The sequence below is a fragment of the Chrysemys picta genome, chromosome 22 (assembly GCF_011386835.1).
Source record: "Chrysemys picta bellii isolate R12L10 chromosome 22, ASM1138683v2, whole genome shotgun sequence".
In the NCBI taxonomy this organism is placed as follows: Eukaryota; Metazoa; Chordata; order Testudines; family Emydidae; genus Chrysemys; species Chrysemys picta.
Window position 1 is genome coordinate 22,231,370 of NC_088812.1, and position 27,640 is coordinate 22,259,009.

At 64.8% G+C, this 27,640-nt stretch overlaps 1 protein-coding gene across 1 annotated transcript in view; it reads left to right on the top strand.

The window, feature by feature from the left end:
* Nucleotides 1-214: 214 nt before the first annotated feature.
* The window catches only part of LOC101932864 (neurogenic locus notch homolog protein 3), a 48,584-nt gene continuing 21,158 nt past the window's right edge, over nucleotides 215-27,640 (top strand). Inside the window, 9 exon segments of the mRNA XM_065576295.1 lie at nucleotides 215-878; nucleotides 8,631-8,712; nucleotides 15,906-16,048; nucleotides 16,399-16,734; nucleotides 20,491-20,613; nucleotides 21,270-21,503; nucleotides 22,455-22,610; nucleotides 22,911-23,096; nucleotides 26,733-26,846. Coding sequence (XP_065432367.1) covers nucleotides 794-878; nucleotides 8,631-8,712; nucleotides 15,906-16,048; nucleotides 16,399-16,734; nucleotides 20,491-20,613; nucleotides 21,270-21,503; nucleotides 22,455-22,610; nucleotides 22,911-23,096; nucleotides 26,733-26,846 — 1,459 coding nt within the window. The 5' untranslated portion in view covers nucleotides 215-793.

Consider the following 27,640-nt stretch of genomic DNA (forward strand, 5'->3'; position numbering starts at 1 on the left):
CTGCCAGGGCTACAGCCGCCCCAGTGTGCGGACCCCACCAGTCGACTCGGGCTGGAGTTGCCGGAAGCGGGGGTGGATGAGGGGCCGCCCGTTGCCACAGCCAGCCAGCGATGGAAACTTTCCCCTCCTTGGGGACTTGGATGTTCATAAAAAACAACCGCTTTTTTGGTCATGTTGGAGGGAGGATTCATGACTCTGTGGGAAAGGCCGAGGCTATGGGGTCTGAGCCAGCACATCCCTGACCCCAGTACACACCGCTGCCTATGCCCCCTCCCCCACCCTGCTGGGGGGGGGGGCAGGTTTGTACCCCTCTCCCCTGGGGAACCTTTATCCGGTCGCTCAGAGATCTCCCAGCAGAGCCCCCCACTGCATCCCGCTCCCTCCATAGTCATCTGTCCCCCGGAGCCCGAGCCCCACTGAGCGCCGCGCTGCCCCCCTCTCCCCCCGCCTGCAGCGAGGGAGCGCGGCCAGCCCCCCGCCACCTGCCGGCGCTAGCTGCAGCGCGGGGCTGGGCCTGGCCGGGAGCGGGCTGGGCAGGAGGGAGCGTGGGAGCCCAGGGAGGAGGAGGCCGGGCCCCGCCCCGCGCAGAGGAGGGGCGGCCGGGCCGGGCCGGGCCGGGACTCGAGTCGCTGCTGGCGGGGGAAGTTTCCCAGGGTCCGGGAGGGAGGGAGACAGCCTGGCTGCGCTGGTGTCTGGCTCTGCGGCGCGGGGCTCTTGGCCCCGCCATGGATCTCTAGGGCGGGGGCGGCGGAAGAGCGGGGTCCGGGTCCGGGATCGCGAGCGGAGCAGCGGGATGGGCTCGGGGGCCGGGTCCCGGGCGCTGCTGGGCGGCAGCCTCCTGGGCATCGCGCTGCTGGCGCAGCTGGGAGCCGGAGCAGGTAAGGGGGCAGGGGATCCCGTGCGGGGGGCGCGCCGGCTGGGGGAGTTGTGGTCTGGAGAGCTGGAGCGGGGATCGCGGCAGCTGCGAGTGCCAGGGGACCCCCGCCCCCGGCGAGCTCTTGTTGCTCAGTGTTGGGGCAGTTTCGGGGACCCTGTTGTTGAGGGGTCCTCTCTTGCTGTTTGGGGGTCCTGGCGATTTCGGGGCCCCCAGGTTGGCGTCCCGGGGGGGCGTCTAGTGGCGTCGGGAAGGGGGGCGATGTGATCTGGTCCCTTCACTTTCTCTTTATAAACTTTGCAAAACTTTTTTTGGGGGGGGGGTTCAAAGCCAGGAATCCGTCGCGCGCCCCAATGATGCGGGCTCCCCCGGCAGGGATCAGCGGCTGAATCGGGGGCTCAGGACGGGGACGGCTTCGTCCAACTTGGGAACTACTTGTAACCCGTCTCTTGTGCGCTCCCCCCTGCTCGGAGCCCCCTCCCCTGTCTGCGCTGGGGGGAGGGGGCCGGCCCTGTGTCTGAGCACAAAGAAAATACTTAATCATTGTATAATCCCCGCTTGGGGGAGGGGGCTGCGCGGCCCCTGCCCCGCGGCTGGGCTGGGCTGGGAGTTCGCAGGCACTGATTTGAGGCTGCGGGGAACAATCCTGCGCTCCTCTTCTTTCACTATTGACTAGAAGTAAACTTTCCTCGCAGCCTGCGCCAGCCAGCCTGGGAGCGTGGGGAAACCTGGAGCTGGAGCGCGGATCCGGCTTCTCTCTGCTTCCCCAGCCGGCGCCTTCCCCCTTGCCGCCCTTCCCCCTCTCTGCGATCGCGGCCTCCTGCCCATGAAATCCCCACGAGCCAGGCGCAGAGCGTGGGGGGATCCCATTGCACTGTGGTGGGGGCTGTACAGTGGGGGGTTCGTGGGTGAGTTGGGGTGGGGGAGCAGGGCTTCCTGGGGGCGCTGGGGCTGACCTTACATTTGATGGCATTTTTTTCGCGGTTCAGGGGGGGGGCTGATGTCCTGCACAGATGTTTTGACTCTGGTCTCTTCCCAGCCCCGATGCTCAAACTTTTTGTGTTGGAAAGTAACTCCGAGGCCCCGTCCTGGGGCGCTCCCAGACCTGCCCGGGCTGGGCTCCCCTGCTTCTTCACAGAGCTGGGGCATTGGGGCAGGGCACCCGCTGGCTAGGAAGCACTGAGGAGGCTGGGAGAAAACTTCAAAATGCTTCCCCAGCTCCGCACTGGGCCAGCTGGGATCTGGCCTCCCCTGGCTCTGCCGGGCAAGTGGCAAACTCAGCAAGAGTCCGGGGAGCCCCGCTGGTCAGCCAGCGGCCCCCCACCCCCCAGTGAGTGTGAGCTGGGACTCGAGGTGATGCATCTGGGAGATAAGATGATTTAATTGCGTGTCCTGCACCGACTTGCCAGCACACAGCGATGTGCCAGCAATGAGAGAACTGCTGTGAAAGGTAAATACAGTGCAGGGTTATTATTCAGCGTGGGTTTCACTCGCCCATGAAGCTGCTGGACTGGTTTGTGCAGCTTGGCGAGGCCGGCCTGCCCTGCGCTCCCAGCCAGCGCATGGGAACACATGTGGATGGGCCCAGGGTCTGTGGGATGGCTGCTGCAGGTTGTGGATGCCCTGAAGTATAACCCCCTCCACCCCCCCTTGCTGCCTGGCTGGACATAGACCAGCATTGTTCTTGTTGAGCAACTCGCTGCATTGCGGGAGTCCCGCCGTGCTGTTCGTTCCTGAGCATTGCGTGGCCCCATGGCTAGACGGGGTCTGGCCACTCTGCCCCCGCATAGACTGCTGGTGCCAACCCCCCCTTGCAGGAACTTGGAGCGTCTCTGTCCTGGAGCCAGCCTCCAGATGCACCCAGACAGCGTCCTCGCTAGGGAAAGGCACCTCTAGCCCCGAGTGAGGCAGAGGCCTTTGCAGCAGCTCCAACTGCTTGGGGGCTGGGAGGCCTTGGGCTCAGCTCAGGTCTCTTCTGGGTAAATTCTCGTCTTGGGCAGTAGTAGTGGAAATCAGGAGGCAGCCTGGTCCTCCCCGTCCGGGGGGATGAGCTCCAGTCGTCTTCCCCCACACACACACTCGGGGGTTTTGGGGGGGGGGGCAACAGCCTAGCTCCTCGCCCCCATCCTGGGTATGAGGTCCTCCTACCTTTGCAAAGTCTCCCACTTTCAGGACTTTCCCTGGTTGATTTTAGCCACCCCCTGTTTAACCTCCCCCCTTCCTCCAGAGCAGCCTGGCTCCCACAAAACTGGCTTCTCTGTGCCATGCTGCAGCAGCGTGGGCTCCCCGGAGCGCGATGGTTTGTGTGCCCATGTTGCCCCCTAAGTGAAGGGGCTGCCCCTGTGGAATGAGGTGGGGTGGGGAATTGGGTGGCAGGCAATGGCTCGGTGGTGCTGGCCTCTGTCATTCACCCCACAGACAGTCTCATAGAGCTGGAAGGGACCTTGAAAGTTCATTGAGTCCAGTCCCCTGCCTTCACTAGCAGGACCAATTTTTTGCCCCATCCCTAAATGGCCCCCTCGGCCTCAAGGATTGAACTCACAACCCTGGGTTTAGCGGGCCAATGCTCAAACCACTGAGCTATCCCTCCCCGCCCCTCCCCAGTGCTGGCTATGCCCAGGGAGCGCTCAGAGCTGCAGCAGCTGCCTCCCCTCCAGATGCAGGAGAGGGCCGGCTGGCTGGGCCATTCACTCGCCTGCCCCTTTCTTCTCCCCACTGCGTTGCTAGCCTGTGAACAAAGCGGCCAGGCAGCTGGAGAGCTGTGGAATCTGGAGAGGGCCCTGGAGCCGCCTGAACAATCACACTGGCTAATCCGGTTGTAAACACTCCTCCCACAGAGCCGCTGGCTGCAGCAATAGGGAGACCTAGGGACCCAACCGGCCAGGGAGGAGTGGGGCTGGGGGGCCCGCCTGCCCCAGCACAGCCAGCGCAGGCCATTCTCTCCTGCCCAGCTGGCAGGACAGTATGGACCTGTTCTCAGGGGCTTTCTGCCTGGCTAGTGAGCCCCCTTCCCTGCTGCCTTGGGGACTGCAGAGCTTTCCTCAAGACAGCATCCAAATGTGCCCCAAAATCAGGGCCTGAACCTGCTCGCCCACCCAGGATGGAGACCAGGAATCCTGAGGCGGGTGGCGTCTCCCAGGCCCCCCTCCACTCATGGGCTTTTAGCAACACTGACCCCTTCCCCCACCATGGGGAGAGTGAGGGGCAGGTGAGCCTCCCCGGGCCCTGCCGGGGGCGCCAGTTGCACTGAAGGGTGCCTAATGGGGCCAGTGGTAGGGGTCCGGATGCTGGGCTTGGACTGCACCATAGAAGTGACAGGTCCTGTCTCCCACTCCCACCACCCCCGCACCAGTCAGTCTCCCTGCTCTGGGCTTGGTCACAGAGGCCCCGACTCTCCCAAGCCAATCACTTGGCTCTGAATTGGCTGCACTGTTGGGGCAGGGGCAGTTGGCTGTGTCTGCCAGGCCAGGGGAGCCAGCTCCACTGTCCTGTGAGGGTCAGTTCTGGTCCATCCGTGGGTCCTCGGCTGGCAGGAGCAGCCCTTCCCCTGCCCTGGGGAGTGGGGGATTTGCAGCAATGGGATCCCTGACTGAACAGCCTGGGGCGCTGGCTGAACCCTCCCTGGCCCCTGAGCTTCTCATGAGCCTTCACAAATGCCACAGAGGAGGCAGGTTGGGGCTACTTCTGCCCCAGCATGAATGACTCCGAGAGGGCAAGTGACTGGCCCAGTGATTGGCAGAGCTGAGGATAGAACCCAGGAGTCCTGGCTGCCTCACCTGGCTCTGGACCCCGTGTTCTGCCTGGCAATGTACATTGGGCGGGCTTGGCCTTTGGGGGGCTGTGTCAGGCAGTTGGGAGTTCCAGCAGTCCCTGGGCTGGTTGCGGCTGTCGGGTCCCAGCCTCACTGCACTAGCGTAAGTGGTCCTGCTAAGCTGCCTGTGGTCAGGATCCCAGGGCGCTGGGGCTGCTGGGCAGCATGGGTCGGGGTGGGAGACTCTGTAGGTATGTGCCCTGCCTCGGCTGGCATACCTGTCAGGAGAGCATGCCGGTCCCTGATGCAGAGGGGTGAGGGGCTGTGTCCCAGCATGCACTGCCACTGTCTCAGCTGTGGGGGGCGGGGGATTACGGGGGCTGGGGCTGGGCCAGGTGTGTGTCGGCACAGTGCCCCCCTCGCTGCCTGTGAGCCCCCAGGGCTCAGTGCTGAGCCCCCACTGCTCGCAGCACCTTGCCTGCAGGGGCTGATGGGAGACTGTGCCCCAGGCCTGCCGGAGTGAGAAGCTGGGGGTGGGGGTGTGTGTCTTGTGTTGCCAGCAGCTGTGTGTCCTGAGCACCGGTGGGGGTTCCTGTGTGTGAAGGTATCCTACTTTGGACAGCGGGACTTAGGGGAGGGGTGGGGGGTCGTTCTGTGCCTCTCACCCCCCCAGGAATCCCAGAGCCCTCCGGGGCAGCAGAGCCTCCAGGGTCATCCTGTCTTACCCTGCCTTTGGCAGCGTGGTGAACTCCCCCAGCATTCCCACAGCCTCTTCTCTCCACTGTCCTTTAATTTCTGCAGTGATGGGGCCTTGACTGCTGCTGGGTTTATTTTTTTGGGGGGGGGAAGTGGGCGCTAGTGGGTTAGAATTGGGGGTGGGGCTGGCAGTCAGGACTCCTGGGTTCTATCCCTGGCTTTGGGAGGGAAATGGGGGCTACTAGGTTAGAGTGGGGGAGTGAGGTCGGTAGTCAGGACTCCTGGGTTCTATCCCTGGCTTTGGGAAGGAATTGGGGGCTAGTGGGTTAGAGTGGGGGGTGGGGCTGGCAGTCAGGACTCCTGGGTTCTCTCCCAGTTGTGCCACTGACTCGCTGGGTGACTTTAGGCAGTCCCCTTCCTACCTCTATGCCTTAGTTTCCTGTTGGTGCTCTCTTTGGAGGGCTGTGCATGCTGAGGGTTCCCCATTGCACTTCCTATCAGGCCTCCCTGCAGATGGGGAGTTGGAGCTGGCACCCAAGGGGTTAATGTTCTGGGACCCCTCCCCCCCATTCTGACTCTAGGCTGGAAGAAGTTAGGACTCTTCTTAAAACTCTCACCCACTCCGCTGCTGGGCCTGCCCTGGGTATCACATTGGGACCTCCTCATCACACGTATCTCAGTGTGGAACAGGCCCCCACTCCACTGGGGGGCTCAACTGGGTTTGCCACTCTCCAGACACATCTGTGCCTGACAGGCGTGGTTTCTGTGCGGGGCCTGAGCGTCCTCCTGGCACCTGGGGCAGCCCCGCCAGCTACCCAGGAGAATGAGCCTCTCAGCATCTCGCCCCCCTCCCCCAAAACTGCCGCACCTGGGGCCCCTCATGGGGCTGGGGGTTGGCGCCAAGGGCGAAGGAGCCCAGGGATCAGGGTGTGGGGGGAGCTGTCTAAGCCCGATGCCACCCCTTCGGTTGCAGCCACGTGTGGGGAGGGGGCTGGCCGGCCAGCGGAGCAAATTCCACTGCAGCACTGGCTCTGGGGACTGGAGTGGGGGAGAGGGGCGGGGGCGGCATTGTCTCTGGGAGCTAATCTGTGTGCTGGGCACGCAGCGCGCTCCAAGTGGGTCTGGAGGAAATAGCTGGTGGGGGAAGGAGCGAGGCCCCTGAGCCCTATGTGGCCTGTGGGGCCCAGGCTTGGCCTCCTCTCTCTCTCTGTATGGGGGAGGGGAGGGGGCTGTTGGGTTTGTGCCTCCTCAGCCATAGAAAACTGCTGCTGGGGTTTCCTTTTGGGATCGGCTCCTCCACGGGGCCTGGAGTTGCAGCCCCAGGGGCATAGAGATGTCTGAACCCCATTTATTCCGGGGTCCAATCCAGCTGGCCCCCAGGAGTCCCATTAGAAGCCCAGGCAGTGGCCCATGGGTGTGGGGTGTCTCTAGTTTGCCCCCCCCCCATGCTAGCCCAGCTGCTGGCAGAGCTGTCCAGGGGTCTGGAAGGGGAGAGGGCTCACAGGGCTGGGTGTCCTGGCCCCTCGACCCTAGATTGGGTCCAGCCAGGGCTGGCAGCTGGTCCCTGTCATCCTGGCACAGGCAGCCTGGGCCTCACTCTTCCTGGGGAGGCTTGTTCAGGAGCCTGTGGGGCTTGGCAGAGCTGGGGCTGCCCTGGACAACAGGTCCCCGTGCTGGGGGCTGGGAGGGTGGGCTCTGAGTCGGTCTCCCACAGAGCGACCCTACATCCCCAGGCTGTGGGAGCCTCGCACTCAGGATGGAGGCAGAGGGCTGGGCTGGCTGTAGGGTGAGCTGTGGGTGGAGGTTCCTGGCTCGTTTGTCGGGGAGCCGTCGGGCCTCGAGCTGCTGTAACACCCAGGATGGTTCAGTCGCAATCCCCTCCCAGCTGTGCTGCTCTGTCCCCTGCATGTGGGGCCGAGGCCCCCAGCTCTGTTCTGCCTGTAGCCCTGTGCTGCCTGGCATGGCCCAGCTTCCTTGGCAGGGTCTGAGCCGAGGTTCGAGCTGGCAGGCTACTGCTGTATGAGGGGCCCGGGAAGGGGCAGAGATTAGCAGGGCAGGTCCCTGGACACTTGATGAAGACACTGGCTGGGCTCTGAGGCCCTGACAGGCCCAGCTCTCCCTGTGGGGTCCTGGTGGCCTGGGCCCATGTGCCACAGGGCAGAAGGTTCTCAGAGCAGGAGCTCTGGGGGCTGCTGTCCCTTTGGTCCCAGGGGGTGCGGGGCCCTAGCATTTGACTGGAACCTGCAGGTTGTGCCTGGAGCCCTGGAAACCCCTGTCCCCCTCCCCCTGTGCTGGATGGCACTGGGGGCTGATGGTGGTAGAGTCACAAAGACCTTTCCTTGGCTCACTGGTAGGGGGCAGCCCCAAGCTAAACTTCCTAGTCATGCATCAGAGGGGTAGCCGTGTTAGTCTGAATCTGTAAAAAGCAACAGAGGGTCCTGTGGCACCTTTGAGACTAACAGAAGTACTGGGAGCATAAGCTTTCGTGGGTAAGAACCTCACTTCTTCAGACGCTTGCATCTGAAGAAGTGAGGTTCTTACCCACGAAAGCTTATGCTCCCAGTACTTCTGTTAGTCTCAAAGGTGCCACAGGACCCTCTGTTGCTTTTTAGTCATGCATGGAACTTGTCTGTCAGCTGCCCTCCTCCTGGTTTGTGGTGTGTGTGTGTCTTCCCTTTGCCTGCTGCTTCTGGGATGAAACGTTCCCCATGCAACTTCAGTACCAGTGTCAGTGCGGCGTTGACTCTGAAGCCTAATGATGGCTGTTTAAATCCCAGCCCTGATAGCAGCATTGCTGTTGATCATTTCAGGGTGGGGCTTGGGGTTATGGGCAGGGTCCTGCCACATCCATCCAGTTTATGGGGCGCTCCGATGTTCCCTGGGGCTTGCCCTGAACAGTGTGCTCTAAGCCAGATGGGTGAGGTTTTTAAGGTCAGGCTTGACAAAGCCCTGGCTGGGATGATTTAGTTGGGAATTGGTCCTGCTTTGAGCAGGGGGTTGGACTAGATGACCTCCTGAGGTCCCTTCCAATCCTGATCTTCCATGATTCTATGGACCAAGGACCATCTGGGTGGGGCGGGGGGACAGGGAAGCAAAGAGCAGCTGCTGTCAGGGGTTGCCGCTAGGAAGCCCCCTGGATCCCAATGCCCTGATGCCCCTACCTTGGTGCAGCTGGCATGGCCAGTGACTGAGGTGGGCTCCCCACTGAGGGGCTGGGTGCGAGGGAGCTCTGCATGGGGATGGGGGCAGGGAAGTGAGGGGGCCACTCCTCTCTGCTCTAATGGGCTCTCTCCCGCTCTCTCCCTGCAGCCGTGCAGTGTCTGGAAGGCTCCATGCCCTGTGAGAATGGCGGCCAGTGCATCCTCTACTCCAACGGGAAGGCAGCCTGCGTGTAAGTGACCCCCTGCCCTACAGGTTGGGATCCATGCCCGCTGCCATCCAGCACGGGGCTGTGGGCAAGACGGGTTCCATGGTGGTGGGGTGTTGCTCACAGGCTGTGGGGGTGGGGGGCTTTCCCACCCTCCCTGGGGTGAGGGGATGGGCAGGTCTGAACCAGCAGGAACCGGAGGCCTGGGACTGGGTTAGCAGGAGGGAGGGTGGTTCCCGGCAGCGCAGCCATAAGGAGTAAGGGCAGCCTGGCCTAGTGGTTCAGCTGGCCCAGGCCAGGTTCTGGAGCGCTGGGTTTTGTTCCTGGCTCTGCCCCCATCTTGCTGCGCCTCACCTGATGTATGTCCTTGGCTAGGGGCCTGCACAGCCCCTGTCACCGTGCCTGGCATGGCCCTGCCCCAAAGAGCTGGTGGTGATTGGGGGTGCCAGCCAGCAGGGTGGAGGGTCATGGCACCAAGCCCCAGTCGCTGCTCTGCTCTGTGGAGCTGGCAGAGCTGCCTGGGGGTAGGAAACACTGGCAGGGTAGAGGGTCAGGGCTGGGGGATGTGGGGAGCAGCCACTTACTGTGAGGTAACCTCTTGCCTGCTCCTCGTTGCCTCTGGGAAAGGATGCAGCAGAAGGGACCCTTGCCAGGCCAAGAGAGGGGAGTTGCACCCCCCTGGGGCTGTGAGCATGTGGGAGGGGCTAGGGGTTGCCCTGAGCTGATGGGAGCGGGGGATGCTTGGGGCAGGGTGGGGGGGTTATAAGAGTGCGGGGGGTGGGGTGGGTCTGTTTCCATGTGAAATGAGGAATGTCAGCAGCCAGGCAGTGGGCGACTCACTCTGCCCCTGGAGGCCCGGCTGTTGGGCGTGACCCCTCGTGTCCCCAGGCTCTGCGCTGGGGAGGGCAACACGGGGTGATGCTTGCTGACGCAGAGGGGCAGGAGAAAGGGCTTCCAGCCGGGGGTCGGATGAGCTGGGAGGGCGGCTGCAGAAGAGGTGAATCTTGTGCCTGGCGGGGGGCTAGTGGAGGGCAGAGTGACAAAGTGCCTGGATGTTTTCTTTGGGGCTCCCTGGGCAGAGAACTGACACCCTGGAGCTCACATCCTCTGGCCCTTTCCCCTGCCCACCCCTACTGGCAAAGGGGCGGAGATCTGCCCCGCCCGCCCTTGTTTCCTCCCTGCTGTGGCTGTTGCAATCCCAGATTGCAGAGCAGTGTTAGCAGTGACGTACGCTGGCCCCCCTGCTGCTCCCCACTTCCTGGGGGGGGAAAGCTCCTCCTTCCCAGAGTCTCCCAGACAGGGGGCCTCTTCAGGAGGGGGCCCTGGAGTCATTTGATCCCAGCGGCTGCAGACAGTGCTTGGAAAGGAAGCAGCTGCTGATCTGCAGAGCTTGGGGGGACCGGGGGGGGGGGGGGGGGAAAGGATGTGAGACCCAGGCTGTGTCCGGAGCTGAGCTGACCCCATCAGGCTAGGGTGACTTGGGCTGACCCCCTTTCCCAGCCCCCATTGGAGCAGTTGGCCCGCATGGGAGAGGCCAGGAAGGAGTGTGTTGAGTTTCCTGGTTCTCAGCCCTGCCAGCGGGAGCACCTGAAGGGAGGCCGTTTGACTCCCCGGCCCTGGCTGGTGGGAGGGCCTGCCATCCCTGGGCCCCAGCCTGGCCAGGTGCTTTCCCTGGTGGGGCTGCTGTAAAGGCCATGTGGGGGGACCCAGGAATTCCAGCTGCGGGTGGGGAGGGGCTGGGAACAAAGGGGAGGTGGCACTGGGCCATGGCAGCTCCTGCCATGCCTGGACCCGCTTGGTCAGTGTGGATGGGAGATGGGTTTGGAATGGCGATTGCCACTTCTGCCATGCTGTGCCACCCGACAGGTTTGCAGAGCCCTGGCGAGCCAGCTGCAAGGGGCTGGGGCTGACTAGCATGGGGTGCTTCAGTGAGTGACATCACCTGCTTCACGGGAGCAGAGCTGGGGATAGAACCCAGGAATCCTGACTCCTAGTGCCCCTGCTCTAACCACTAGACCCTGCCGTCTCTGACTTTCTCTGTGAATCACTTCCGTTTTCTTCCTGCTTCTGACTCTGCAGTGCGAGCTCTGGGCGGTGGGGGCTGCCAGTGGGGCAAGGCAGGCTGATTATCTGGGAATTCTCTCTCCAGGGCAGGGCACCCTGATGCTGGGGAGTTGGAACCGGACAGGGCTAAGCCCTGGAGACTGGGTGCAGGGGGCCTTGGCAGCTCCTGGCAGTCTGTCTGCAGAGCCGTCTCTGATCTGTCACCCAGGTCGTGGGGTTCCAGGGGGAAATGGTTGGCGCCTGGTGGGGGCAGCGGCTGGCTCTGTATGGGTAGCCTGGGTGGCCCTGTGCCCACCACTTCCTGCCTAGTGAGCCAGGAATAGCTGACTAGTTTCTGTGCTGTGCCCTCGCCCGGTCCCCGCTGCCCCTAGTGCCAGGCCACGGCACAGCTGCCGTGCGGGCAGGTGCCGGAGCTCGCAGTGGCAGGTTCCCGTCTCCTTGCTGCGTTGGAATGCCAGACAGGTGGATGGGCCTCCTGCCGCCCCGCCCCGAACAGGTGAATCACCGGTTGTGGCGCTGCCTGGCCTGGAGCAGGAGCAGGAGTAGGATCTGGATTGGGCCTTGTTGCCTGGCTGCTGGAAATCGTGGGCTGGAGTGTGGGACTGGAGCACCAGCTGAATGCTGACCTGGCCTAGTGCCAGAACAGGCACAGTGCCCCCAGCCCCCTGCCCCATCTCACTGGAGCAGGCTCCCGTCTGCATGCTGGGTTCTTGGTGCTCTGGAGACAGTCCCCCGGTGCTGTGGGAGAATCAGGGGGAGGGTGCAGAGAGGATTGGGTGTGGGGGGCAGGAGGGGCATGGCGGGGCCACTGAGGATCAGGGGGTGGGATGGGAGCAGTGGAGGGCAGAGAAGGACAGGGGAGGGGTGGAAGGGGCACAGCAGAAGCAGAGATGATTGGAGATGGGGCAGAAATGAGCAGCCAGGGGGTGGGGGTGGGAGAGGCATGGTGGGGCACAGAGAGGAGCAGCTGACAGGGGACTGAAGAGGGGCAGAGAGAAGCGGCCAAGAGGGTGGGGGCAGGGGGAGAGGAACATTGCGGGGGCACGAGGGGGCAGCTGGGAGGGCAGAGAGGAGCGGTGGGGGGGCACAGGGGACATCCAGGAGGACAGAGAGGAGTGGCCAGGGGTGGGGGGCAGAGAGGAAAGGCCGGGGGGGATAAGAGGAGGGCAGGAGCAGAGAGGAACAACTGGGGGGGGGGTGGCAGGGGCAGAGAGGAGCAGCCTTGGGACAGAAAGGGGGCAGGGGGTAGAGAGGGGTGGCCAGGGGGACAGGACGGGAGAGACAGGGAGCAGAGAGGCGCAGCTGGGCAGGCAGGAAGGGGGTAGGGGACAGAGAGGAGCAGCCAGGGGGGCAGGACGGGCGTGGCAGGGAGCAGAGAGGAGTGGCCAGGGGGCTCTCCCTGCCGTTTGTCTCAGCATGGTGCTGGTGCTGCTGGAACCTGTCGAACGGGTTGGAACCGGCTCAGGGATGGCTGAGAGGGGGGGAAATGTATCTCCATCCCAGTGCCAGAAATCTGCCCCCCTCCTCCCCAGTGTGCGGGGCCCCTCACAGGGGGGCAGCTCCCCATGGGCCCTACTGTGCCAGCCTGGAACTGGGTTTGCTGCCTGGGTCCCTCTGCCAGGCGCCCTCGGGGCAAGAAGGGGGGACTAGTTTAGGCTGGATTGTGCCCGCCCAGGTGCCGCAGGAGGGGGCGCCAAATGAGCGTGGGAGTTGGAGAAGTGGGGAGGTGGGGGACAGGATTGGAGCAGGGGCTGATGGGGTGGGGGGAGTGGGGATGGAGGGGGCTGCTGGGCAATGCATGTGGGAGGATGGAATTGGAACAGGGGGGTGAGGTCAGGGAGTGCAGCAGAGACCACTGGGGGATGGGAGGGGGCACATGCCAGGGTAACCCCCATCTGCCAGGCGAAGGGGCATTCTGGGAGCAGACGGGCAGTGTAGCTTGGTGGTCAGAGCAAGGGGAGGCAGGCTGGGAGTCAGGACTCCTGGGTTCTATCCTCTAAAGCTGGCTGCTGCCTCCTGCGGCTGGGAGGTATGGGGGGAAGTTGTGCCCCTGTGCGCTCTCGTGCCCAGGGGCATCCCATCCCTCCAGGAGTGGGTGCCTGAGGCAGCCGCCGGGGTGACTCATGGGGTGATGTGGCAGTGGAGCCGCTGAGTCACCGCCCCACGGAGTGGGCTGGATGCCGGGCTCCACTCCCCAGACATGAGCAGGCAGGAGCACTGCCAAGGGGCTGGGAAGGGGGCTGCCTTCCCAGCGTGGGAGCCTGGCTCTGCCTGCAGGGGAGGGCGCTGCCTGGTGCTGGGATACAGGGCCCTGCTCCCTGCTACAGGGACGCCTGTCCCCACATCCCCTTTCCCTTTCCAGGGGCTGGGTGGGTGGATGGGGTGGGAAGCTCTGCCAGCCCCAGCCCTGCACTCAGGGTGCCTCCCCCTCACATGCAGGGAGAGGGGAGTTGGCATCTCACTAAGTGCTGCATTTGGAGGGAGCCCAAAATGGAGTGAGCAGGGCAGGGATGGGGAGGTCCGCCGGGTATTCCTGGTCCATACTGGGGCCAGTGGAGCTGCCCATGTCAGTGCTGGGGGGGCTGTGGCCTGGGCTGATTGGTGGCATTTGCTGTGGCTGTTGCTGAGGCAGGCATAGCCATCTGCAGGCTCCAGGGCATGAGGGTCAGGCAGGGACCAGCACACCAGGGGATGGGGAGGGGATGGAGTTCCTACAGGCAGTATTGGTCAGTGGGTCTCAGCCTGGGGCAGGGGGGTTATGGTCTAGATGGGCCCATGGCTCCCATCTGGTCCAGTGGGGCAGGAGAGAAGGGCTACAAGGCTGGATGGGCCTGTGGGTCTGGCAGGCAGGGGGGATCTGGCCTGCGCTGTCTCTCTCCTCACCATCCCTCTCCCCCGCCCCGTCTGTGCCCCTAGCACCATGTGTGCTCTAGCACCGCGCTGCCCTCTTTTCTTTCCTTGTTGGACCATGCCCCCAGCTCTGTGGGGTAGAGCTTGGGTCCCCAGGAAGGGCCCAGCGCTCTGGGGAGCTGGTGGGTGTAATTCCAGGCCTGGGCAGAGTCCCTGCTGTCCTGTGGTACCTGCCTGCAGGGGGCGTTGGAGTGAGTGGGACAGGAGCTCCTCCAGTCCCAGCCTCTCCCAGAAGGGGGTGCTGTATAGAGCAGGCTGGGAGCCCCCGTGCTGCTCTGGGGTGAATTGAGCGCCCCCCCTGTTTCTGCTGCAGGGTTCTCCTCCCCCCTGGAATTGAGGGCCTGGACAGCAGAGCAAACAGGTGTTGTGCGTTGCCCTGGTAACGGCAGGCGGGGGTGGGGGTATAATCTGTGCACCAGTACCCAGGCTGTGGTGCGGCTCCCCCCAGCCGGTGCCCTCTGGAGCCGGCCCAGCCTGACGGGGAGCACCCAGGTGCTGCCCAGCGCTGGCTCCATCCTGGACCCTGAGCGGTCGTCAGGAGCGAGCCCAGATCTGGGACTGGGGAGGCAGGATGGTCCTGTCCGGCCTGGCTCAGCCCGGCAGGCTTGGCTGCTCTCCCCTCCTCAGCCCCTGCACACCGTGGGTCTTGGACCCAGCCCTGTGGTGCATGCAGAGCCCAGGTCAGCCCCTCCTGTCGCCTCCCCACTGCAGAGCTCCCAGCATGCCTGCTTCAGCTTGGTTAGCTAGAGACCTGTGAGCTGGGCCCTGGTCACTGGGGGGCTGGGTCTGCCCTGGCTCAGTCCCATAGGATGTGGCCCTCTGGGTCAGAGTTCAGGGCCCCTGCGTGACGGGGGGGATTGTGGAGGGCAGGAGGGACTCTGTACCCTACTCCTTCTGCATGCACCCCGAGGAGGTGAAGCTGGGGGGTGGGGCAGAGAACCCCTCACCAGGCTCTCCCAGAGAGAGGTGCGGACCTGCTGGCTGGACCAGGTTCCACTGGGAGTGGGTGCCCCTGCGGACCAGCTCTAGGCAGTGGGGTCCCTGGGTCAGAGCAGGGTCCTGGGGCCGCCCCTGTGGACCAGCTCTAGGCAGTGGGGTCCCTGGGTCAGAGCGGGGTCCTGGGGCCGCCCCTGCGGACCAGCTCTAGGCAGTGGGGTCCCTGGGTCAGAACAGGGTCTGGGGTTGGGCAGGTGCTAAGAGGTGCAGCAGCAGGAATGATAGGGTGCGGGGGGCCCAGGGAGTCAGTCCTGAATTGGCTGACACCTGCTCTGCACAGTTTGTAGCGGGTGGGGGTGATTCTCTGCCGATCCGGGGTTACCAATACAGCCTCATGTGAGGGTGCCGCTCTGCTGCTATAAAGGTGCTTTGTACTGGTGTAGCACATCTCCTTCCCTGTGCAGGGATAGCTACACAGTGGGGAGCCCCTTTACTTTGGCACAGCTTCCCCCATGCTTGGAGCTGTACCCTCATGCCGAGCCCAGTCTGGTTTGCCAGCAGACCAATCCTCGGGGCAGGAAGCAAAGTCAGACTCAACGGCCCCTTCTCCCCTGGCCAGGGCTATAGGCCGAGTCCGGGAGGCACCCCCTGGGGGGAGCAGAGAGGGGGGTTAAAGGCTTCAGTGGAGATCTGGCAAGGGCTGGGGGAACAAGGAGGGGGCAAAGTGAGCAGCTGGCACAATGATGAGTCCAAGCTGGTGCCAATTGAGGCCCTGCAGAGGGAGCTGAGCCCACAGGGCGAATGGGCAGCACAGGGTAGGGGGTGTTTGGAGCGGAGCAATGCCAAGCAATGTCTGTTGGAGGGAATAACCTGAGATCTGGGGCAGCCCCCAGGACCAGCACCAATTGCATGAGGGCCAGGCTACCCTGGGGGCAGTTTGATGGAGCTGCAGGGATGGAGGTGGCCGATGTGTTGTGGCATAGGGGCCCATGGTTGGGTGCTGAGTGCAGGGCTGGGTGCCTACCCACAGAGCACAGTGGGGGGATGGGCTGGGCCAGAGACAATCCCCCCCCCCTCCCCAGGAACCCCTGGTAACCAATAAAAGCAGAGGAAATTGATGGACTCTAGCCTCCCCACCCTGCCCCGGAAAGGCAGACCAGCCAGAGACTCCATGATGCTGCCCCTAGGAACTTCATTGCCAGTGACGTGATGTATAAGGCGCCCAGATGCAGTGGTGATGGGCATGTGTCCTTCCTGCACTGGTTCCAGGCGGGAGGGACTCACACCAATGTGCCCCCTCTCTGCAGGTGCCAGCCTGGGCTGATTGGCGAGCGTTGCCAGTTCCAGGACCCCTGCCACCAGTCGCCCTGTGCCAATGGGGGCGTGTGTGAAAGCTCCCTCAAGGATGGCACCGTGCAGTACCAGTGCACCTGTCCCAAAGGCTTCCGAGGTGAGGGTCATGTAGGCGGGGGGGCATGCTGCTCTGGGGGAGGCTGGGGAGGGGGTGGGACCAGCTTGGCCCGGTTGGAGGAGGGGCCAGGATCTGACCAGGCCGGAGAGGAGAACCCATGCCACGCAGGCCTAGGGGAGATGGGGGATGGCCATGGGGGTGCTGTGGGAGATGGGGAGGGACCCTCAGCCCAGCTGGGGGAGGGGAACGGAACCTGACTGGCTGGCGTGGGAGGAGGGCTGGGCACATCTTGGCCCCGGAGCGGGGATCTGCTTGGCCTAGGGGGAAGGGCTCTCTGGAGGGTCCTCATGCCTAACCAGGCCCCGCTCACAGACATCCCCCCCCCCCAGGTCAGGACTGCTCCCTGGGTGATGCCTGCGCCAACAACCCCTGCGCCAACGGGGCCCGTTGCACCAACTGGAACAGCCGCTACAACTGCACCTGCCCGCCAGGCTACCAGGGCCGCAACTGCCGCACGGACGTGGACGAGTGCCGGGCAGCGGGCGTCTGCCGCCATGGGGGCACCTGCTTCAATACGCCGGGCTCCTTCCGCTGCCAGTGCCCGGCCGGCTTTACGGGACAGCTGTGCGAGAGCATCTACACACCCTGTGCGCCCTCGCAGTGTCTCAATGGGGGCACGTGTCGCCAGACCGGGGAGCTGAGCTACGAGTGTGCCTGCCTGCCGGGTGAGGGGCTGGGGGCGCGGGTGGGCAGCGTTTGGGAGCAGCAGGGGTTGGTGTGTGGGGGCCTGGCCGGGACGGTGCTGGAGGAACCTCTTTGGGGGGATGCTGTCCCCTCCCTTAGCCCTGGGGGCAGGGGTTGTTGGGGGTGTCTCTCTCCCCCTGCCCTGGCACGTGTGCCCACGGGGCTGGCAGCTCCGGGCCGCGCTGCAGGAAGCTCATCGGAAGCTGTAAATGGCGCCGGGGGATCCTGGACCCTGGCCAGGAAGGAAACAATCCCAGGGAGCGTCCGGGAGAGCAGCATGGCCGGAGCTTGTGGGGGAGGGGGGACACTGTCCCTCCCAACCCTGGGCCATCCCCTCCCCTGCTCCGCAGAGCCCTCTTTGTCCCCCTCCCCACCTCAAGCTGACCGTTTCTTTCTCCCCGTTAGTCCCTTCAGCCCCTTCCCCCCAAGTAATGGCTCATTCTCATCTAAGCTGCAGCTCTGCTCCTGCCAAATCCTGCGCCCTCTGCCAGCTGGCCTGGCCCTGGGAACACAGGGAAGGAGGGGTATGGTCTGGAGGACCCTGTGTGTGGGGGGGGACCAGGCCCTGTGGTCCGTGTGGGAGGTGAAGTGGCTCTGAGGCAGCTGTGTGTGTGTGGGGGGGAGCAGGCTTCGAGGCCGCTGTGTGTTTGAGGGGGAGCAGGCTCAGAGGGTGCTGTGTGTGCGTGCTGAGGGAGTGGGTTTGGGGGCGCTGTGTGTGCATGTGGGGGGGCAGCGGGCTCGGGGGCGCTGTGTGTGTGTGGGGGGGACACCAGGCTCCAAGGGCACTGTGTGTTTGAGGGGGAGCAGGCTCAGAGGGTGCTGTGGGGGGGGGGGGGCGCCAGCGAGCTCGGGGATGCTGTGTGTGTGGGCGGGGAGCAGGCTCCGAGGGCATTGTGTGCGCGTGGGGAGGGCAGTGGGCCTGGTGGCGCTCTGTGCGCATTTGGGGGGAGAGGTCTCCGGCGCTGTGTGTGCATGGGGAGGGGTGAGGGGGCGCTGTGTGTGCATGTGTGTGGGGAAGCAGGCTTGGGGGTGCTGTGTGTGCATGGGGGGCAGTGAGCTTTGGGGGCGCTGTGGGGGGAGTGGGGTTTGGGGAGCTCTGTGTTCATTGGGGGGCAAATGGGCTTGGTGGTGCTGTGTGTGCATGTGTGGGGGGAAGCAGGCTTGGGGGTGGTGCTGTGTGTGCATGGTGAGAGCTGGCTCTGTGTGCCAGGGAGCAGAGAGCTCAGGGGCACTGTGTGTGCCCTGGGGGGGGGGGGGAGGGGGCAGTGGGCTCGGGAGTGCTGTGTGTGTGGGGGGGGAGGGCAGGCGTCAGGGGCGCTGTGTGCACGTGTGTGGGGGGGAGTGGGAGCTGGGGTGCTGTGGGTGCGGAGCAGGGCTCTGTGTGTGCGTAGGCGGGAATTGGGCTTGGGGGTGCTGTTTGTGCGTGGGGGAGAGCAGTGGGTTTGGGGTCACTGTGTGTGCGTGGGGGGGAGCAGTGGGCTCGTGGGCGCTGTGTGTGAATGGGGAGGGGAGCAGCGGGCTTGGGGGTCCTGTGTGTGTGTGAAATGGAACGGGCTTGGGGGAGCTGAATATGTGGGGGGGAGCAGTGGGCTCAGGGGCGCTGTGTGTGCGTGTGGGAACAGCAGGCTTGGGGTGCTGTGTGTTGTGGAGAGGAGTGGGCTTGGGAAAACTGTATATGTGGGGGAGCAGGCTCAGGGGCCTGTGGGGGGGACAGCGAGTTTTGGGGGTGCTGTGTGTGTTTGTGAGCAGGGTTCGGGAAGCTGTGTGTGCTTTGTGGGGGAGGAGCGGGCTCGGGGGCGCTGTGTGGGGGTGGGGGGACAGCGGGGTTGGGAGCACTGTGTGTGTGCGTGGCGGGGGGAGCCAGCTCTGGGGGTGCTGGGGGGGGGCGCGGGAGAGCTGGTTGGGACCCCATGTGTGCGTGGGGCAGGGGAGCAGGGTTGGGGGTGCTGTGTGTGCGTGGGGTGGGGGCGCTGGCTTGGGGGTGCTGTGTGTGTGGGTTGGAGGTGCTGGCTCTGGGGCACTGTGTGTGCGTGGGGTGGGCGCGCTGGCTTGGGGGTGCTGTGTGTGTGGGTTGGAGGTGCTGCTCTGGGGCACTGTGCGTGCGTGGGGTGGGGGCGCTGGCTTGGGGGTGCTGTGTGTGTGGGTTGGAGGTGCTGGCTCTGGGGCACTGTGTGTGCGTGGGGGTGGGGGGTGCTGGCTCTGGGGCACTGTGTGTGCGTGGGGTGGGAGCGCTGGCTCGGGGGTGCTGTGTGTGTGGGTTGGAGGTGCTGGCTCTGGGGCGCTGTGTGTGCGTGGGGTGGGGGCGCTGGATTGGGGGTGCTGTGTGTGCGTGGGGTGGGGGCGCTGGCTTGGGGGTGCTGTGTGTGTGGGTTGGAGGTGCTGGCTCTGGGGCACTGTGTGTGCGTGGGGTGGGGGTGCTGGCTCTGGGGCACTGTGTGTGCGTGGGGTGGGGGCGCTGGATTGGGGGTGCTGTGTGTGCGTGGGGTGGGGGCGCTGGCTTGGGGGTGCTGTGTGTGTGGGTTGGAGGTGCTGGCTCTGGGGCACTGTGTGTGCATGGGGCGGGGGGCGCTGGCTTGGGGGTGCTGTGTGTGTGCGTGGGGCGGGGGCGCTGGCTTGGGGGCGCTATGTGTGCGTGGGGCGGGGGCGCTGGCTTGGGGGCGCTGTGTGTGCGTGGGGTGGGGGCGCTGGCTTGGGGGCGCTATGTGTGCGTGGGGTGGGGGCGCTGGCTTGGGGGCGCTGTGTGTGCGTGGGGGTGGGGGCGCTGGCTTGGGGGCGCTGTGTGTGCGTGGGGGCGCTGTGTGTGCGTGGGGTGGGGGCGCTGGCTTGGGGGCGCTATGTGTGCGTGGGGTGGGGGCGCTGGCTTGGGGCGCTATGTGTGCGTGGGGTGGGGGCGCTGGCTTGGGGGCGCTGTGTGTGCGTGGGGCTGTTCCTGCTGCAGCGTGGCCTAGGGCCGAGCAGAGCTGCGCGGAGCCAGAGGGGGCGGGCAGCCGCCCGTTCCCCCTGCAGCACACCCTGCTGGAGCCTGTGGAGAGGGCCCCCCATGGAATCTGGTCCCGCCATGCTCGAGGCAGCTCTGTTGTGACCCTGGGGTTTTTCTCACCCCTCCTGGCCAAGCTCCTGAATCTCCCATTGTCCTGGTGGTGCCAGCCAGGGGGAGGTGGGCATGGGCATTGCAGGGCCTGGCCCAGGGCCCTGTCCCCTCAGGGCTTTGTCTGATAAATGCCCCATGACAGGCTCCTGACTGAACCCCCTCCCTTGTCTGCAGTGACCTCTCGCCCTGCTCCCTGACCTTTCGCAGAAGCCCCTGCTCCTCTTGCTGCAAGGCCCCGTGTGGGCAAAGCCAGGGAAAACTGGCCTGCCTCACTCAGCCCTGCTGGGACCTGCATTTGTTCCAGGGGTCTGCTGGGTTGCAGCAAGGGGCTGGGGACTGGAGCCAGGACTCCTGGGTTCTATTCCCAACACTGAGCAGGGCGAGGTGGCTAGTGGGGGGAGGCGGGGGCTGGCAGTCAGTTGCCTGGGCTCTGTTTCAGGTTTAGCCACAGAGACTCTGTTTGGCCAGCTGCCTCTCAGATTGGGCTGGGGGTGGATTTGAGCTCTGTGCCTCTTGGAGACTGGGTGGGAGGCGCTCTGGGCTGGGGCTGGGGAGACGCCTGGGGCCAGGGAGTGGGTGGGAGGCGCTGGGGAACGGGCGTACACACACACACTCTGACAAGGCCATGCTCTCTCTCTCTCTCCAGGCTTCGAAGGGCAAAACTGTGAGATCAACATTGATGACTGCCCGGGCCACAAGTGTCTGAATGGAGGCACCTGTGTGGATGGGGTCAACACCTACAACTGCCAGTGCCCGCCCGAATGGACAGGTACCACCCAGCGCCAGGAGTTAACCCCTCATTGCCCACCACCAGCTGTGTCAGCACTGTGGGCCCTGAGCCTTAGCGCCAACATCCAACCCTGTGGGCAGGGACTGTGTGCCCAGTAGCCCAGGGCTGCCATAGGCTCCAGGAGGAATGTGACATGGGGCCTTCCCTTCTAGGGGGCGCCGGCTCTGATACAGCCCCAGAACGGGACTGGCTGGCTCAGGGGGGAATGGGACACGGGGCCTTTCCCCTTTATCATAGAATATCAGGGTTGGAAAGGACCTCAGGAGGTCATCTAGTCCAACCCCCTGCTCAAAGCAGGACCAATCCCCAGACAGATTTTTGCACCGAATCCTTAAATGGCCCCCTCAAGGATTGAACTCACAACCCTGGGTTTAGCAGGCCAATGCTCAAACCACTGAGCTATCCCTCCCCCCAGGGCGGGGGACTGGCTGGCTCGGGGTGGGGAATGGGACACGGGGCCTTTCCGGCTCGGGGTAGGCAATGGGACACGGCCTTTCCCCTTTATGGGGCACCGGCTCTGATCCAGTCCCAAGACGGGACTGGCTGGCTCAGGGGGTGGGGAATGGGACATGGGGCCTTTCCCCTCTAGGGGCGCTAGCTCTAACCTGCCCAGGCTCAGCCCCCTTCTCCCCCAGGCCAGTTCTGCACAGAGGACGTAGATGAGTGCCAGCTGCAGCCCAATGCCTGCCACAATGGGGGCACTTGCTTCAACACCAACGGTGGGCACACCTGCGTGTGCGTCAATGGCTGGACGGGCGAGAGCTGCAGTGAAAACATTGACGACTGCGCCACGGCCGTCTGCTTCAATGGGGCCACCTGCCACGACCGCGTGGCCTCCTTCTACTGCGCCTGCCCCATGGGCAAGACAGGTGAGGTGGGAAGGGGGGTCCGGCCTGGCTCAGCCCAATCTCAGATCTCCAAGCACCCCTCACTGCCGGATTTGGGATTCTTCCCCCCATGCCTAACCCCCCGACGATCTGTGGGGGGCTGAGGGGTTGGCCAGGGGGATGGGAAGGGCTAGGAAGGACCTGAAGGGGCAGGAGGTGGCTGAGTGGAAGGGGGCAAGAAGATGGGGGCAGGAGGAGTGGAAGGGGGTGGGAGGGAGACCTGAGGTGAGGGTGACAGGCTGGCTGAGTGGAAGGAGTTGAGAGGAAGGCTGTGAGGGGTAGGGAGCTGGGGCAAGGGCAATAGTGTGGGAGCGCAGATCAGGGAGGACTGGAGCTGGCTGGGGGGTGTTGGTGGGTGGCTGTGCGGGTGGGAGATACTAAGGCCAGATGGGGCTGGGGGGTTGGTGGGTCTGTGTGGGTGTGGGGGGACTGGGGCTGCCTGGGGAGGGGGGGGGGCTGGGGCCAGCTGTGGGGTGGTTGGTGGGTGTTTGTGCGGGTGGGAGGTACTGGAGCTGGCTGGGAGGGTTGGTGGGTGTTTGTGCGGGTGGGAGGAACTGGGGCCAATGGGGGGTTGGTGGGTCTGTGTGGGGGGACTGGGGCTGGCTGGGGGGGTTGGTGGGTCTGTGTGTGGGGGGTGGGGATTGGTGGATCTGTGTCGGGGGACTGGGGCTGGCTGGGGGCGTGAGGGTTGGTGGGTCTGTGTGGGGGGACTGGGACTGGCTGGGGGGGCGGGGTTGGTGGGTGTCTGTGCGGGAGGCCAGGGCCGGCTGCGGGGAGGGTTGGTGTGTGCGGGTGGGGAGGAGGGATGAGGGGCACTGCCTTAGCCTTCCAGGATGGGGCTGGCACTCTGCTCCCTGAGGGCCAGGCTAGCTGGGGTTCCGGAGGGTGGTTGCCCCACTGCTGTCCACGCCCCTCACTCCCTCCCTCTGCCAGGTCTCCTGTGCCACCTGGATGATGCCTGCGTCAGCAACCCCTGCCATGAGGATGCCATCTGCGACACCAACCCTGTGAACGGCCGGGCCATCTGCACCTGCCCCCCAGGCTTCACTGGGGGGGCCTGTGACCAGGATGTGGATGAGTGCTCTATTGGTGAGGAGGGGCCCACTGCCTTGGCACAGGATTGGGTGCGCCTGGCCCTTTGCTCAGTAATGGGGTGTGGGAGGCTGGGCCAGGATCGGGGGGGGCGGGGAGGGGGGGGCTGGCCCTTTGGTCAGTGGTGGGGTTGGGGTGGGAGAGGCTGGGCCAGGATTGGGGGGGGGGGGCTGGTGGCTAGAGACCTGGCCCTTTGCTCGGGGTTGGGGTTGGGGAGGCCTGGCTGGGATTGGGGTGAGGCAGGAATTGTGGGGGTCTGGCCCCAGCCCCGTCTCTGACTTGGCCACGTCCCTGCAGGTGCCAACCCATGCGAGCACTTTGGCCGCTGTGTGAACACTCAGGGCTCCTTCCAGTGCCAGTGCGGGCGCGGCTATACGGGTCCCCGCTGTGAGACTGACATCAACGAGTGCCTGTCCATGCCCTGCCAGAACGACGCCACCTGCCTCGACCGCATCGGGGAGTTCACCTGCATCTGCATGGCGGGTGAGCACTCAGCCCGCCCCCTGCATTGCCCGCAGGATGCCCAGCTCAGCCTGCCTTAGAACAGCTGAACTGCAGCCCGGAGCCCTTGGGGATGTGTGTGCTCAGGGGCTGGGTCCCTGCCTTGAGGGGAGACTGGCTCTACACCCTTTCCTCCCCCCGACACCAGGACTCTGAGAACAGCCTGTGTCTCGGAGCACCAGATCGCCTGGGGAACGGGGGCCAGTTTATCCCCAAGACGCCAAATGCTGGTTAAGTAATTGTGAAGTTGACTGGGAGCCAGGACTCCTGAGCTCTGTCCCCAGCTCTGGGAAGGGAGGGGAGTCCAGTGGTTAGAGCAGGGCAGACTGGGAGCCAGGACTCCTGGGTTCTCTCCCCAGCTAGGAGAGGTGAGCATTGTGCTGTCAATCCAGGGGCTGGCTGGCCTGAGTGTCTTGAAATGAGAGATGTGATTCTGTCCCCCGCCCCCCAGCGCAGGTGCAAGGCGTCACCTTCTAACAACACCTCACAGTGAGTTTGTTGAGACTCAGCCCAGTGCCCAGCGGGATGGGAACCTGGGTCCCCTGCCCTGTATCCCAGCTGGCTCTAGCCAGCCCCAGCTGAGAGGCCAGGGCTGGATGGGCGTTGGGTGCCCCTCTGTGACAGGGCTCCCCGTGGACAGAGCCCGGCCTGGCCTGCATTCCTCTCCTGTCCAGAGCAGGGAATCCTGGCTTGGCTCGGCTCCCAGGGGTTGGGAGCGGTTGGGAAGCCCAGGCGGTTGGGGCGAGGGCCCCTCCCCTGGCAGCCGGATGGCGGGATCCCGGGGGCTGGGCCTGGCAGGGAAGGATGCAATGCTTAATTTGGAATGAAAGAGGTGCCATGGCTCAAGCATAACAGATGCAGCAAGCCCAGCGGGGCCGGGGCTCTGAGCTCCCAAGCCCCGCGGGGCCGGGGCTCTGAGCTCCCAAGCCCAGCGGGGCCGGGGCTATGAGCTCCCAAGCTCAGCGGGGCCGGGGCTCAGTCCTGGCAAGCCTTGGCACAAGTTAAGTCGTGGAGCTGGCTGTGGAGCCGGCGCCACACCCGGAGGTACTGGAGGGGCAGGGGGTGCGTAGCCGGCAGCCAGACGGTGGGAGTGCAGGGCTGTGCCTGGAATACTAATGGGGCAGGGGGGAGGTCTGCGCGGGGCTGGGCTGCTCCTTTTTGTCTCCCCGCTACCCCCTATGGGGAGGAATCTTCCCCTCCTTTGTGGGGCCAGAGCGGGGGGAGGGGCAGTGCCGGCACAGCACTCGCCAGGGCACCAGGCCCTACGTACCCTGCTACCTCCCCCGCCACATGCTGCTGCCTGCCCTGCGTGGTCCCTGCATGCAGCCTCACCCCTGCCCCAGGGAGCTCTTCCACCCCTGCCCCATCTGTTCCACCTCTCCCCCAGTCCAGCACCCTGGTGCTCTGCTGTGCCGTGCTGGTGCCTGGGCATCCTGACGGGATGGGGGCCGCACAGGCCCCTTGTGGTGCAGGAGGGGAAGGAGCCATAGAGTCTCTGCCCCGATGCCTGTGCCAGTGATGTGGGGACCAGGGAATGGGCACAAAACCAACCCGCGGACTCCACATGCCGACCGCCTGGCCGCTCCGGGGGCCACGCACGTCGCTGAGCTCAGAGCGTAGAGCAGGGATCTGTGCTCTCCTAGCTCTGGGCGGGGACTGGGAGTCAGGACTCCTGGATTCTGTCCCCAGCTCTGGGAGGGGCGTGGGGCCTAGTGGGTAGAGCAGGGGGCCTGGGAGCCAGGACTCCGGAATTCTGTCTCCCCAGCTCCGCCACTGACTGGCCTGGGCCCTTGGGCGAGCGTTTCACCTCTGCATGAAATACTGTCCCTGTGCTTGATGCTTCGTTAAAGTCCCTGAACCAGGCAGCACCAGCACCCCTGCCCTTCCCCTCCAAACCATGCAGTTTTGTAGGGGACCCACTGCCCCCCAACCAGCAGTACTGGCAGCCCTGAGCTGGGTGTGTCCATGGGGCAGCGCTGGGGTCGGGGTGGAGCCTGGATAGTGAGCTGGGGGGATAATAGTTTATGAATTGAATTGAATTGAATTAATGGAGATATCCCATCTCCTAGAACTGGAAGGGACCTTGAAAGGTCATCGAGTCCAGCCCCCTGCCTTCACTAGCAGGACCAAGTACTGATTTTTGCCCCAGATCCCTAAGTGGCCCCCCTCAAGGATTGAACTCACAACCCTGGGTTTAGCAGGCCAATGCTCAAACCACTGAGCTATCCCTCCCCCCAGGTCCCCTCCATTCACAGCCAGGGCAGCACAGCCATCGGGAGCTCTGCCAGGCTGAGGCTGGAGGGTGCTATGGGCCTGCCCCAGATCTATGGGCCCAGAGGCACTGGAATTTATGGGGAAAGGGGGCTTCCAGATTTTAATGGGGGCTGGGAGGGAGGTGTGGGGGGCAGGAATTCCCAAATGCGTTGTGGTCTTCCCACCCCGTGTGGCCAGCTGCAGGAGGAGCCGTAGCCCCAGGGTGCAAGGCCCTCCGGCCATATGGGAGCAGCCTGTCCATGGGGTGGGGTCACAGCTCTGGTGGAAACCGCGGCTGCTGAGCCCCAAGAGGGAGAGGGCAGGGCTGGCTCCGCTCTCCATAGCCTGGGCACCCCCTGCTCCCTCAGACTGCTGCCTCCCCAACACCTCTGTGTCTGCTGCTGCCCTAACACTGCCCTCTCCTGTCCCACCCCATGTGGGGCAAGAGCTCCCACTGCTGCAGCCTTGACCAGGGTGTCTGCCCCCTGCACTGCCCTAGTGATGGAACCCCCTCTGGTAATGGGCTTATTCCAGACCCCCCGCACAGCCTCTCTGCCCCATGGCGCAACCCTAATACCATACAGTCTGCTGCTTCCCATGCTCCATGGCAGTGCCCTGCCCATCTGGAGTCTGCCACCTCCCCTCCTCCCCTGCCCCATGGTGCTGCCCTGCCCCCACAGAGCCTGCCACCTCCTCGCCTCCCCTGCCCCATAGTGCTGCCCTGCCCCCACAGAGCCTGCCACCTCCCCTCCTCCCCTGCCCCATGGTGCTGCCCTGCCCCCACAGAGCCTGCCACCTCCTCGCCTCCCCTGCCCAATGGCATTGCCCTCCTTCCACATAGCCTGCCAGCTCCTCATGGCACTGCCCTGCCCCCACAGAGCCTGTCACCTCCTCGCTGCCCTGCCCCATGGCGCTGCCCTGCCCCCACATAGCCTGCCACCTCCTCGCCTCTCCTGCCCCATGGCGCGCCTCTCCTGCCCCATGGCGCTGCCCTGCCCCCACATAGCCTGCCACCTCCTCATGGCACTGCCCTGCCCCCACAGAGCCTGTCACCTCCTCACTGCCCTGCCCCCACATAGCCTGCCACCTCCTCGCCTCCCCTGCCCCATGGCGCTGCCCTGCCCCCACAGAGCCTGTCACCTCCTCGCCTCCTCTGCCCCATGGCGCTGCCCTGCCCCCACAGAGCCTGTCACCTCCTCGCCTCCTCTGCCCCATGGCACTGCCCTGCCCCCACGTACCCTGCTACCTCCCCCGCCGCATGCTGCTGCCTGCCCTGCGTGGTCCCTGCATGCAGCCTCATCCCTGCCCCAGGAGCTCTTCTGCCCCTGCCCCATCTCTAATGCTCCCTCTGGGTTCTGGCTGCAGGGTTCAGCGGCACATTCTGCGAGATCAATGTTGACGAGTGCGACAGCAACCCCTGTGTCAATGGCGGGGTCTGCCGGGACGGCGTCAATGGCTTCACCTGCACCTGCCCCTCTGGTGAGTCTGGCTCCTCCTGGGGCCATGGGCTGGTGGCAGGCACAGGGGTCCTAGCACGGCTGACCGGGCTGAGGGCAGGCACAGGGGTCCCAGCGCGGCCTGACCAGGCTGAGGGCAGGCACCGAGGTCCCAGCGCGGCCCTGACCGGGCTGAGGGCAGGCACAGAGGTCCCAGCGCGGCCTGACCGGGCTGAGGGCAGGCACAGAGGTCCCAGCGCGGCCTGGCCGGGCTCCTCCTGGGGCTGAGGGCTGGGCCCATGGAAGTGCCCTGGGCTGGACAGGCTGGGTCCAGCAGCAGGGGGGGCCCTCTGGGGTGGAGGGGAGGGAGCGCTCGCTGGGGAAGCATAACCCCCTCCCCCCTGCTCCTTTCACCCCGGAGGTTACCTCTTGCGGGACTGATGGACAGCCAGGCCACGCTCTCCGTGCTGACTGGGGACAATAGCACCTTTGTTTTCCTGGGGCCGCCTCCCCTGCTGGCACACAGACCCCTGAACCCAATTTACATGTGGGGCAGACGCCGGTGATTGGGATGGGAGGGGAGCTGGCCTGCTCCATTGCCGGGCCCAGTGGGGAGCCTGTGCCATGGTCCTGCACAGGCACCCTCCTCTGGGACAGGATGCCCCCCCCCCCCCAGCTCGCTCGCAGATCCACCAAGCTTACACCCAGCCCCACCCCAAAGCCCTTCTCCCCCTCCCACACGGACCCTGCACCCCATCCTGGAGTCCCGCTCCCAATACCCAGCCCCAGAGCCTGCACCCTGCCCCTGAGTCCCTCTCTTCTCCCACCCTGGACCCT